General features: G+C 45.7%; 1 protein-coding gene and 1 pseudogene across 1 annotated transcript; both read right to left on the bottom strand.

The window, feature by feature from the left end:
• Positions 1 to 2,207: 2,207 nt before the first annotated feature.
• Positions 2,208 to 6,832, bottom strand: LOC136550069 (transcription initiation factor IIB). Its single transcript, XM_066541521.1, has 7 exons — positions 6,300 to 6,832; positions 5,562 to 5,586; positions 4,121 to 4,250; positions 3,885 to 4,015; positions 2,970 to 3,058; positions 2,723 to 2,799; positions 2,208 to 2,647 (listed from the first exon to the last, which is right to left on the bottom strand). Exons 1-7 carry the CDS (start codon positions 6,650 to 6,652, stop codon positions 2,514 to 2,516), a joined length of 939 nt encoding a protein of 312 aa, XP_066397618.1. The 5' UTR covers positions 6,653 to 6,832; the 3' UTR covers positions 2,208 to 2,513.
• Positions 6,833 to 8,994: 2,162 nt separating this feature from the next.
• LOC136548851 (uncharacterized) lies at positions 8,995 to 11,263 on the bottom strand (annotated as a pseudogene).
• Positions 11,264 to 13,505: the final 2,242 nt, after the last annotated feature.

Raw genomic sequence — 13,505 nt, 5'->3', positions numbered from 1 at the left:
CCTCCGTGCCGCCCTCTCCACCGCCGCCCCCACCCTTGGCCCCACCTCCACTCCCGCTCCCCCTCCGCGGCACGAGCTCCTCCTCGAGCGCCTCCGCCTCTGCCATCTCAAGGACGCCTCGTCCCCTGGCGTCCCGAGGCCCGCCTCGAGGGCCACGGAGCGAAGCTCGCAACAGGGTAAGGGGAAGAGGGTCGAGGCCGCCGAGAGCTTCGAGGAGCTCGGCCTCGGGGAGGAGGTGATGGCCGCGCTCGAGGAGATGGGCATCTCCAAGCCGCGAGCAGCAGCAGCAGCACAAGCCCTCCTTGCTCCAGCGCCTCCACCAAGCACCGCCGCTGCCATTGCCGGGGTTGACCCGAGCTCGTCGATCTCCTCGCACAAGCCATCTTGCGCCCTTCCGCTGCTTTCATCGGCTTCGCAAGCGCATGAGGAGGCCATCTCGCTACATCTCGTGGCTAACCTGAGCTGGAAACCTCGTCTCCCACGGATGTCGGCGGACCTTGGACCATCCTCACCGACGCCGGCCTCACCTGATCCGCTCTCACCGGCGAGGGCACCCTCGATGTGTTTGCAGGGCCACCCTCGACCTCCTCCGCCGTCCGCTAGCCCTCCACGGTCGCTGGAGCGCCATGCCAACATCTCACGACAGCCATGGACGGAAGGTGGGAGCAGGAGGAAGGTGATGAGGAGAGGGAGAAGAAGAAGATGACATGTGGGGCCCGCGTGTCAGTGACAGGGGAGATGAAGTATACGTCTTCGTATACGCCTGCAGCTGGGCCCAGACTGTGTCCATACGTATTCAGTGTCATATTTGTGGGAAACGAAGAATTGTAATGACATGCTTCAAAATAGGCGATTAGTAATGGTGTTCTTCAGAAACGACAAAGTTATAATGACACAGATCCGATTAATCCCTTTTTTTATGCCTCAATACTTCAAAGTACAAGTTGTAGTAGAAATGATAACTGCCTTGATGGTGTACAGAGACTGCGTGGGATCATGCATGATCGCAGCTTGGTGAGAGAAGAGCCGATGTTGACTGTTGAGTCGTTCAGTCCAGAAATGGTGCAAGCACACTTGGCAGTGACTGCCAGTGTTCTCTGTTCGTGGCCAAAGAGCAATTTGTATGGATGTTGCGCGGCTCTGCTAGGACGGACACCATGGACGGCTTCGGCAATCCAAAGGCCACAGTGCCCCCGGCGGGTGCGCCCCATGTGAGGCTGCCAAGGGCCGCCAGCTAGAGCACCATGAGTGGGGCGTGCGGCACCCACTTGCGCTCCAAACCCGCCGCGAATGGCAGGTGCACCGTGCACGTCCTCAGCTGCGCTGCCGCTTCCGTTGTGCCGCAACCACGGGAGCAGAGCACGTCCTACCCCAGAACGGCGGTTCTCCCAGGACCACAACCTTTTTACCGGATCGATCCGTTCCGCGCGATCCGGCGACCATACATGACGTACGGCATGACAGGCAGCTGTTAACCTTCCCACTGCCCACGGCTGACAAAGGCTACACGAACAGAGACTTTTCTTAGAAAGGTTCACACGATGTTTCCCCCTTGCAAAGTTAAGGACAACGATGTTCCCCCCTTGCACAGTCAAGGATAGTCGGAGCTGCAAAGTTAAGGACAGTCGGAGCTAGTTATTGGCTAGGGACTAAAAATTAACTTAAATTAGTTGGATTGATCAGTTAGTTAGGATTGATCAACCAGGTGACTAACGATGAGTAAAAAACTTGGCTAAAAATTTAGTCTGTCCCTTGTTTGGATGAGCTAAGACTAAGATCCTGTTTGAAAATAGTTGACTAACTTTTAGTTCATAAGGATCCAAACAGGTAAACTAACGGTTTGTTTGGATTTTCTCCTCTAAATTTTAGAGCAAAAGCTCTAACCAAGTGGTATAAAGTTAGCTCTAAACTCACGTTAAAGCTTCAGAGCTCAAAAGTGAGCTAAAGTTATGTAAAGCTTTTAAAGCTCTAAAGTTCAGAAGAGGTTATCCAAATAGATCCTAAGACTAATTATTAGTCCACTAATCATGAACTAGTTATTAATCAGTCCCTAGTCCATCCAAACATACGCTAATTTTTAGCTGACTAATAATTAGCCCTTGGTATCCAATGGCCCTCGGAATGCTTTAGCTGACGACCAATTAACCCTTGGTATCCAAGGGCCTTTAGAATGAAGATGGATAATGACGGTTTCTTTAGAAGATGGAGAACATAATCCTGTTTTTTAATTTAAATCTTGTGCTTGTCCAAGAACTGCTTGCTATCTACATTTTTTCCCAAGGGAGTATACGAAAACGACGCCTTGGCTATCCCACAAATCTTCAGGTGGTAGGTGCTCTGAAAAGAAATCGATCTGATGAGGACAACTTCTGTTCTCATTGGTCCATCCACATAAAGTTAAGCACGGCGGCGACGACACATTGTCCGGTACAGTCACAACCAGGGTCACTCACTCCTCTTTGACAAATCTAATTCCGATTTATGTAACAAAAGGGGAAAAAAAAGTAAGCTTCCTAAGGTGTGCAGAGATTCTTCAGGTCTTCTTCCTTGGCGTAGGTATTCGGGATGAGCCTTGAGGCATAGGGATACAGATCCTTGTACGAATTTCTGATGGTGCCTTCTGCCACACCAGTAGCCAAGGATATATCTGCAACAGATTCTCCAGTATTATTACCTGTATATCAGTCACAGGGAAAAACACAATGGGGGCAGCATTCCAAACCTTTAAGTGGTTTCTTGTCCTCTGAGAGTTGGGTTATCATATAAATGACAGCGGCTGCAATTGAAATTGGGCTCCTCCTGCACAGAAGGATGAAAGGAAGTGTCAACATATCTTTTTTCTGTCAGAAATGTGAACTACAGATTGATTGTTCATCCCAAGAGTTTGAAACTTTCATGCCACAGCAGGTCCTAACTGCAATCAAATGGAAATGGGCAATTGCTAGCATGTAGAGTTTGAAATTCCAAACCTTATATCAAGCTCCTCTGAGCGCTGAACTGCCTCCTGGGCTGCCTTAACAGCTTGATTGTTCATCCCAAGAGTTGAGCAGAAACGCCTCTGCAATTTTTTATCAGTTTATAAGCTACCAACTTAAGAATTAAGGAAAATTACCAACTCCGACAAGTAGTGCCTAGGAAGATATTAGTTTGGAAGGTCAAGTAGTGCCTAGGAAGGATACCTTTCGATATTTAGGATCAATGCTACAGAGAGACGGAGATATTGATGAAGATGTTAGCCATAGAATCAAAGCAGGGTGGATGAAGTGGCGGCAATCATCTGGTGTCCTATGTGACATCCTATGTGACAAAAGGGTACCACAGAAGCTAAAAGGCAAGTTTTATAGGACGACGATTAGACCTGCTATGTTGTATGGTGCAGAATGTTGGCCTACGAAAAGACGACATGTTCAACAGATAAGTGTCGCGGAAATGCGTATGTTGCATTGGATTTGCGGTCATACAAGAAGGGATCGAGTTCGGAACGATGATATACGTGATAGATTAGGGGTAGCACCAATTGAAGAAAAGCTTGTCCAACACCGGTTGAGATGGTTTGGACATGTCCAACAGAGACCTCCAGAGGCACCGGTGCGTAGTGGAATCCTAAGCCAGGATAGTAACGTGAAGAGAGGCAGAGGAAGACCGAAGTTGACTTGGGTAGAGGCAATAAAAGAAGACTTGAAAGGATGGAATATACCCAAAGACTTAGCCTTAGATAGGAGTGCTTGGAAGACAGCTATCCACGTGCCTGAACTTTGATTGCTTATGCTGGGTTTCAACTTTAGCCTACCCCAACTTGTTTGTGACTTAAAGGCTTTGTTGTTGTTGTTGTTGTTGTACCAACTCTGACAACAAAATGAAGCTATAAATTTGGACAATCATACCAGAAAATCTCCAGCATGAATGGTTCCCATCTCCATAGATTGCCCCATCTCAACTTCCAGTTGTTTCACTATAAATTCTTTTGCTCTGCCAATTTCTTTCTTTGTAGCCCCATTAGCAACTGAACATATTTCTGCAACAATCCAATACAAAAACAAGAAAAATAGATGAACTGAGTGTTGCATGGCTATGAATTCTAGTGTCTAGGAAGTCGAGAATTTCTAAGAACAATATGTACCTTTCACAGTTCTAGGCCGATCTTCTTGTCTACAAGCAATATATAGACATGCAGCTAGTATGGCATCTTGATTTCTTCCCCTGATAGACTTGAGATCTTCAACTTTCTTGTAGATTTCATTTGCTCGGTCCTTGAAGAGTAAAGACCAAAACAAATAATTACTACATAGCAGTAATTTACCTGAATTATTAAGTTATAACTTTATAAGGTATTGTTCTATCGAACACAGGAAGCAGAAATATGTTCAATCACACAGTGGGTATTCAGGAAAGTATTAAACATGTAATCTATCTTCAAAAAGAGAAGAAAAGCTACCATACAGAACATAGATCCCTACTCTTAGGGTGTGTTTGGAACGTAGGAATGAGGAATGCATAGAAAATGTATGAATAGGAAAGGAATGAGGGTGCAAAATAGAGGAATGGAAAAAGATAGGAAAGTTTCAAGAAGCAGGTGTTTGGGACGCAGGAATCAGAATACAAGAAGTGGAGTACTATTGACTTATTGTTTAAAGGAAGTTGTAAATATATATTATTAAATCAGTCTAAATAACATGGGAAACCACCCATTAAATATTTTCTTTCAATAGTCCTTATCTATCACTACACAGTAAAAAGTCATAATATGCACTTCCCCCAATCTAATCTCGGCCCCGTCTTTCGGCTCTCCGTTTTGACTCCCCATTTTATCTACTTCCGGTGGTTCCTAGAACAGAGGCAGCAGTGGAAGAGACAAGATCAAGATGGGACAGACAGCTTCTTGTGGTGCGCTTCCTCGTTCTCTCCTCTCTTCTTCGTATGCAGTGTCTTGGACATCCGCAAAGGAAAAGAAAACCAGAGATCGGAGTGGATGTTTGGTTTCCTTTGAAGTAGTGTTATCCTAAACGATAAACAGTCACTTGCCATTTAACCATTATTTGGGCTAAACAGACACCTAAACGGGATAAACAATCAATTAAACAGAAATAGCAAACCACTGTATAGCGTTTAAACGGTGTAAACGGGCTAACTGCCGTTTAGGCAAACAGTGCTCTGAAATGAGCATCTACCTACAGTATTCCAAAGGAAAGTAATTGGCTCGTCCAGTATTCCAAACACACACCCTGATTTCATTTCCTCCGTTTTGTGATTCATACAAGTTCCCTTTGGAATTCCTCCACTCCAAACAGAGCCTTAGCATATACACCCAAATTTTGTAAAATATCAACATGTAATCTGATGAACTACAAATATTCCTATTAAGGGAGCATACAAAAAAGATATCATAGTAGGTTTCAGTACAAAATAGGCCAATTATTAGGACACACTCCACCAGCACCTAAAAATGGTAGATCACAGGCTCACAGCTAGCACTAACAAGCAAGTATAGCCATGTAGCTATATAAAAAAAAATGTTGGCAGCCAGCTTAATATAATGGACAGTAAGCCATCAGATTCCTTACCTTAATAGTAGCCACAAGACCTAGCCTGCAGAAGACATAGTTCGTGTCAGCATATTGTTGACAGATGTTACGAAATTAAGGTTGACACAGCTAAAATCAAATTAGCTATCAACAGCATTGAGTATTGTGCATCTATTCGCCCAAATTAGAAATATGTGGCTGGTATCTTTTTACTGTATGTATATCACCTTCGCTAACTTACATGCCTAAGGTATAGGTACTACATGCCATCACGATCAACTTGTCATCAATGCTTAATTTTGACATAATGATGCATAGGTGCAAGCAGCACACCTACTCTAGCCAAACCTATTGTGTGCCCAAATAAAAACCGAACCTTCGACAGTTCCTGATGAAATTAATGATAATCAGATGGATTCCCATCTTATGAAACAGCGGAATTTCAGTAGATCCAAGGGACAATCATCCAGCACCAAACCCAACAAGAATATACAAAAGCCATAGACGCAAGTATATCAATCAGACGTTCCAAATCTAGACCCCCGCAGTAATAACCAACCCTGAAACCCCACATCACATTCCCCATCTAAATATCTAAATCCATCGCCCCAGACCTAAAATCAGGCCGTGCGACACACGCACAAACGAGCAAGCACACGGCATATATATCCTCAAAATCAGCGCAAACTACTAGCACTGCCACATATTTTGATCGAATCGGATCGAACCTGTAGCGTAAGAAAGGGAGGAGCGGAGAGGCGAGGAGAAGAGGCGGACCTGTCAGCCATGTTGGCGATGGTGCGGAAGGCGAGGATGAGGGATCGGTCAGGGTTGGAGCCGCGGTTCTGCCACCTGCCGAGGGAGGAGGAGAGGAAGTCGCCCTGCGCGCCGTTGGGCTTGGCGATGACGGTGGAGAGGCCGCCATCGGTGAGGAGCGGGTTGCTGGGGCCGCCGACACGGACGGGGTCGTTGTCGTTGGACTCGTTGGCGAAGGTGCGCCACTCAGAGGTCTCGTCTACGGAGTGCGCCTCGAGGACGAGGCCGCACTCGGTGCACACCGTGTCCCCCGCCGAGTGGTCGAACGCCACCTCCGTCTGCTTCTTGCAGTCGGGGCAGAAGGAGTCGCTCATCTCGCCCGACGGCCGCCTCCCCTCCTTCCTTCCTTCCTTCCTTCTCCTTTCTCCCTCCTCCCACGCAACCGGTGCTGTGAGGCGAGGCGGGGCGCGGCGCGGCGATTTGGGGGCGGGGGAGAGCGAGCGCCCACAGGAGAGGGGGAGGAAGCGCGAGTGGGGGAGAGAGAGACAGGGAGGGAGAGGGCGGACGGGGGCAGACCGGCAGACGGGAGGGTGGGTTGGGCCTTTTATCTGTTCGGCGAGAGTTTCGTGTTTGGTCTGCTGCGGTTTCTGTTCGGCGCTTGGATCTGCCCGTCTGGGTCTGGGGGTCGGGGGCTGCTGCTGCTGGCCTGCCGCGACCGGGCGTGCGGTGCTTGTGATTTTGGCCGTTTGGAATGGATCGAGCCTTCCATCCGGCCACGTCTAGTCGTCTATACACGTGAGACGGGGCAGCAGAGCGGTAGGGTTCGACCGACTTGGCTTGCTAGTCGAGTCTCTTGCGTTGCCGCGTTGTCTTTTGCTGGAGACGCTGATGCATTCCACGACGTCAGTTCTGGACGCCGCATCCGGCGTTGCGCTGCAGCCGCAGCAGCCAGCAGGTTCCAGCCAGCGCCAGAAGAGGCAATTGGCAAAAGGCGTTCGGCTAGTAGCTTTTGGGCTGATTTTGGATGGTTTTGGATGATTGAATAGTATTCTGTGAGAGAAAATAAGCTAAAACAAGCTGAAACAAGTCGGGACATGACCAGCTGAAACGACGACAGTATTCGGATTCAACCTTCAAGTGGCAAAGACAAAAGGGTCCGAGGAGCGATCCATACCACACACAGGAGTTTTAAAGCCCTTTCACTTTCGGACATGACGGGCCAACAGCCCCGCCCCCATGGGTGCACAGCATGGGCACGGCTCCTACAGTCCTAGTACTCCTGCACACCATTTCTGTGTCTGGTCAACAAACCGAAGAATTGCAGGCGGAACTGGTGTGAGCTGCCAGGAAGAACGCATGAGGCAACCGCGATCCACCCTCAATCCAACTAGACCATTCTGAATTGACAATTCAAGGAAGACTAGTACTAAAGATTAGTAATGGACCAGAAAGGAACCCCATCGTTTGGCTGTGGCTTGTCGTAAACGATCGTAAATTTTTAACCGGAACAATATTTTTCTCTCACACAAATCAACCAGCAGTACTTCTTCACGAACCAGCAACTATACGAACCAGCCAACCGAACATGCTGCTGATCGCCTTGCTCCCACGATTTTCACGTGGCTAGTTCTGCATAGATCAAGATCAATTTGTTTGCGGCAAAAACATATGAAAGCATTCTAGAATTATCTAATCCAAAGAGACCATTAACCACCTGATTCTAAGACCACGGCAGTCATAAAACAGACGCGAAGTACTCAGAGATTGGGTATCAAGAAACGTGCAGCTATAAACAGTCTCAATGACAACCTATCTTTTTAAGAAAACCCTTGCAGCAATTTTGTTATACATAGTCATAACTCATAACATCATCAACTAAAAAAGGCAGCACTAGAGCATAACTGTTATTCAGAGTATATATGAATCGGTTGAAGCGCTACTAAGCTTTGTATCCTGCTGCACTTGTTACACCACCCCTGAGGGAAGCCGTAGCACCAGTTGCCCACCAACCAGACTGTAAAACGACAATCACTTGTTAGACGATGCCCCAAAGGAACAGCCAACTAAACTTCACAGCGATACTGAATTTACCTCTTCACGTAGTAGTAGCAGAAATCTGCAAGGATGAATGTCTGCACGATTTCTGATAAAAGCACCATAGACGGCCACAAACCATAGCCGAGAGCTGTCAACAGACGGCCACGCGTGTCCAAACCTACATTAAAGAATTTGTTGCTTCTGATGATCAAGGTTTGAATACATTTAGTGATGTGAAACACTAGGACTAGAGAATTGGAAGCGTTTTTTTCATGGCCATGAGTGACTACAAATCAACAATGGTCATAAGACACTCCCCACCACCCCAAAACAAGAAATCTGTCTGTTCAATAAAAATGATTTAGGGTAAACGTAAAAAAGTTCTCCACATCTACGATGACAGTCTATATTGCCCAGCATTTCTGTAGGTGCAAAAAACAATAAGAACAAAAACGAAGACTGCTACAATATAATACAGCTGTGTATGTATAGCTCAAGAGTATATCCAAAAAGACGGGACCTGTAGAACCCAGTGGGCGCAGTAAGAAACCTTGCAACCCCAATGCAAATACATAGTGAGCTGTAAATGGCTCAACAATCTGCAAAAAGATGGTAAAACTAAGTCAAACCTTATTATCCTGCAATCAATGGAACCAAATGACAAGATGGTGATGTTACCTTAGGTATTTTGCATCAAGCGTAACTGTGGCAGCACTGAAACAGCTTCCAAATAAACACAGAACGCCCAGGAGATCCGGTTCACAATGTTATGAGATGTTGAAGGATGAATAAGTAGTGCCAGTCCAGCACACGGTAGCACCTTGAAAGGTAATAACAAAATCCCAAGCACAATAAGATGGCAATATACAACTAAGATGTGCAACGTTGTGGTAGAAGAAGTAAAATTAGCCAGCATAAGTCCAATGCCTTCTGTTAGCACAAGCATCAGAGAAGCACTACCTCCAATCCCAGAAGTACAGAGAGAGACATGAATTTCAAAATGTTTCAATAATAAATGATCTAAAAGGTGATGTGCATTCTAACCATAAAGCTCACACAGCCTTGGTCTTAACCTAACCAAGTTCAGTACAAAGCAAATACATTGAGATGATAATGTGGCTCTATTTTGCACAAACTGGACAGCTCCAACTCAATATCATTGACATGGGTATGAGAAACTAAATTCTTAGCTAAGAACAGTAACTGATCTAAATTTATAAAAATACCAAGACATAAGTTTATTTCTTACCACATAGTACAATGCAAAGTTATCCTGTCCACCATATAAGTTGACCTCAGTTTGAACCTTATCATATAAATAACAAACAGTGTGGCTACAAGTGTAGCAGTGTCCAGAATCGTATGGATGTCATACTCCATGACAAAGCTGCAGTACAGTCTAACAGCTAGAAATAACGCAGTTAAATCCTGAGACTTGAGGGATAGTCCTGCAACATGAAAAGCGAAGGCCCCCCTTGAGAATCTTAGACTATACATAAAGTAGAGCATTAACACCTAAATAAAAGAAATGGAATGGCAAAAAAGATATTCTGACAGGCTAGTATTGTTAGGCCATCTTCTCACATACAACAGACATTCTGAAGAAATCATATACATAGAACGGTGAAATTTAGGGTAATTTTCGCAGCTTGAGGTGGGATTTTTTTTTTTAAATATCAAACCAAATGATTAATATATGACTAGATCCACCAAGTGAAAGAAATCACAAGGTAAACCCTCAATAAGTTTATATTGCACATAGGAATAATCTCTAGATCTCTGATATGGTAATCCAAATCTAAACCATGCCAAGTAGGTACACAACTGATTCATATAAAATCTATAAAATTGCAAACATCTGCGATGTATAAAACAAAATCTATGTAATTGGAATAAGGGATCCGCTAACTGGGAGAAATGATACAAGAATGCATACTTCAATAGAAGGAATTCTAATAAACAAATAGATGTTGAAAGAGCTAAAGAGAACAAAAAAAAAAAAAAAACTGGAAACCACACGATTCTTATTCAAGATTTCGTTTCTCCAGATTTTTCAAAACAGCCCGCAACACCCTACACCATTCTAAAAGACGAGTCTAATAAGCCTATACAAACTCCCCGCAGTCAAATCGAAGGATAATGTAATCAAGCACGTCTTGCAGCTCCAAAATATACCAGATGAGTACTTTAGCACTTAATCCCGTATAAGAACCCCAAACAATAACAGTGGTACACATCTGTCTAGCCTCACAACAAACATTATCTAAAAAAATGGACAAAAACATAAGGGGTATTTATAGATACAAAATAGATCGAATAATTCTCTAACCTTCCGCCTCCTAGATAGATATATACACAGCAGTAAACCGCCAATTCTTCGCAAAATAAAAATTGCAAACCATGCCAGAAAAATCGCCTTCTGAAACGCTGAATTGGCGGGCCAAATCCTATAAAAATCCTAGACCATATCGGCGCCGGCACGGGTGATCTCGACAGATCGGGAACGGGTGTCAAGGAAGCGGACGGAAACGAACCGGCGCAGGTCTTCTCCTTGGTGAGCTTGTAGATGAGGACGCCTATGCCGAGCGCGTGCGCAGCCTCGGCGGCGACGAAGAGGTTGTCGTGGTCGTGGACGATGAAGCGGATGAAGACGAGCGCGGCCATGCCGGTGACGACGGCCAGGAAGGCCTTCACCTTGGGCGGCTGCCGCCGCACCCACGACGTCACCACGCCGAGCGGCCGCTTCGGCCCCCTCATCTCGTCTCCGCTTGGTCGCCTCGCGTTCGCACCACCACCGCCGGTCGAAGAACACGGGAGTATTTTTTTTTCTTATTATTTTCTTCCCTTATTATTTATTTTTGGTTCCTCTCTCTTCCTGCGCTCTCGTGTTTTTGGGGGGCGACGGAATAGATCGGGGCGGAGTTATGGCTGGCTGCGCTGGTCGTGGACGTGAGGCCTGTCCGCCTGTGCCATTGTAGATTTGGAACACTCCTATGTACCGTTTTTATTTATTATACTTTTTATATTTTATTTACTCATCACGAGTTTTACCTTCCATGGTAAATTACATCAAAATTATTGATTATATTCTATCTTGTTTTCACGTAGCCAATTTTTTGTAACCATTTATTACTGCCTTCTAGATAAAATATGACTGACAAACAATATTGTAAAAATGTGCTTATCATACTCAAATAGCTTTTTACCTGTAATCAATTACTCCGAACTTTAGCTTCTATATTTTTAATATAACAAATATATATGTATAGGGTATAATAAATATAAATATATAGTTACGTAGAAATGTCTTTTCAAAAGAACTATGCTAGCACCTCAGCGTTCACGCCTAGAAAGGTTAACACCCGCTCACCTCCACTTTTTCTCGTTCGCTTATGCCTCCTCACCCCCACCTTATCTTTCTCTTTGCTTTATCCTCTTTTCTCTAACACGCTCCCCTACCACCGACCTGATGTCGTCTTCCAACTTCATCGTCATCGCCAACCCAGCATCTTCCCCGTCTTCGGGTCGAGCACCTCCCGACGGCTCTAGGCTCTAGCGATGCCCCGCGAACACTAATCCGTGCGGTCGTCTCCCTCTCAGTCAGCACTGTGGCACTTGGACCGTCCAACTGGCCTCTCCCACGGCCCCCACAGACGTCGCCTCATCACCCCATCCTACTATTGTTCTTGACCGACACCACTAGAAGTCCAACCCCAGCCCCCTCGCCCGCCTAAGGTCGGCAATTGTGGACCTAAAGACTTGAAATCCTAACATCAGCAGTCTCTTCACCATTGAAAGGGAATATGTTTTTGTCGTTTTGATTGTGCATGCCGAATAATACATGCGCGTGGAATTAAGCATTTGCATTTAAGGAAAGTGTACTTGAATCGCTTCCAAACATAGATGACCTGGCATTGGGTATGGTAGTGGATGTGTCGTATGATCTTGCATTGTCGAGATAGTCTCTAGTTTTCATCAAATGGCTTACTCCTACATGACACCAACAAGATATCAAGAGCTAGCCTATCAAGTATCACCTTGGCATAATAGTGTAGATACCTGCATTTGCAGCATTTTCTTTCCTGTGAACAATGATTTATTGGAAGCAGGTAGGAAAGTGGAGCTCCACTACGCATCATCTAGAACTCTAGGTTAGGGAAATCGCTTTCCATTTGGACGCATGAGATAAAGGGAGAGGGAGTACTCAAAGAACAAGGTCCGTGAGCATTTGTGTGCAACGTGAATCCGCTCATGCTGCCTCCTTATATCGCTGGGCTCGGAAAATACTGAAGTGAGTGCGTGGCAATTTCTAGACAATGAGGTTTTGCCGAATAATCGCCATAACAACAGCGTCCTAAATTTTTTGTCTGCATTGTGATATGTTCTGCTAAGGCCCTGTTCGTTTTATCAGGAATGACTGGCAGGAAGAGTTCATAGTCGGAATTGTTATTTAATTTGTATAAGCTTTCAGTAAATGGAATGATTGCTGGCGTGGTTTTGCCTGAACCGAACGGGCCTGAGCAACAAGAACAGTAGCAACCATCGAGTTCACGGGATCTTTGACAATCTCGCCAAGGCTGTGGTGTTCCGGTTGCTCTGAAAAAACGCCATCAACGTTCGCTGCGCCTTTGGTCCATTCGCCTCGTCACGTATTCTGTATTCAGGTGGCAGGGTTGCACCGGCTCTCTTGCCCTCGACGAAACTGAACAAAGCACTCCCAGCGGCCAGCGGGCAGCCTACGACATCACAGGATGTACAAACCTCGCGAGCTGGAGGACTGGGACCTCGACATGGCCGACGCCGAAGCCGCCAACCTGCTCAATTTGGCGTCAGCATCGGTGCAGCGCATGCAGGGCTAGATCGAAGCGCAGTGTTGTTCGTCCTCCCTCAGTCCTTTGTTCCTGCAACGCATCACAGCACAAATGCATGCTTGGAACGCAGAAATTTCATAGAAATTATGCAGTAACTTTACAAGATTCAGTTCATTTCTACGGAAAAATTCCCGCGTTCCAAATAGAGCCTAAGCTGTATTTGGTCTTCGAATCATTTGCTGTTACAGTACAAAATCCTCTCACCATCAATGTCAAGGGGAATTCCCTCCAATCCCCTTCTCACTATCGGTATCCATTTCGATTACAGTTCAGGATTATTATCCTTCGATTTCGATTAGTCTTCGGATTCTTTGCTGGA

The sequence above is a fragment of the Miscanthus floridulus genome, chromosome 4 (genome assembly GCF_019320115.1).
Source record: "Miscanthus floridulus cultivar M001 chromosome 4, ASM1932011v1, whole genome shotgun sequence".
In the NCBI taxonomy this organism is placed as follows: Eukaryota; Viridiplantae; Streptophyta; class Magnoliopsida; order Poales; family Poaceae; genus Miscanthus; species Miscanthus floridulus.
This window is presented reverse-complemented; position numbering and strand designations above follow the sequence as displayed.

What these genes read in the sequence shown, in the direction of transcription:
- LOC136550069 (XM_066541521.1), bottom strand. Translation starts at nt 6,652, where the DNA reads ATGAGCGACTCCTTCTGCCCCGACTGCAAGAAGCAGACGGAGGTGGCG. An exon ending in ATCGCCAACATGGCTGACAG is followed by an intron (nt 5,587 to 6,299) that starts GTCCGCCTCTTC and finishes TGTCTTCTGCAG; the next exon opens with GCTAGGTCTTGTGGCTACTA. An exon ending in TCAGAGGAGCTTGATATAAG is followed by an intron (nt 2,800 to 2,969) that starts GTTTGGAATTTC and finishes CCTTCTGTGCAG; the next exon opens with GAGGAGCCCAATTTCAATTG.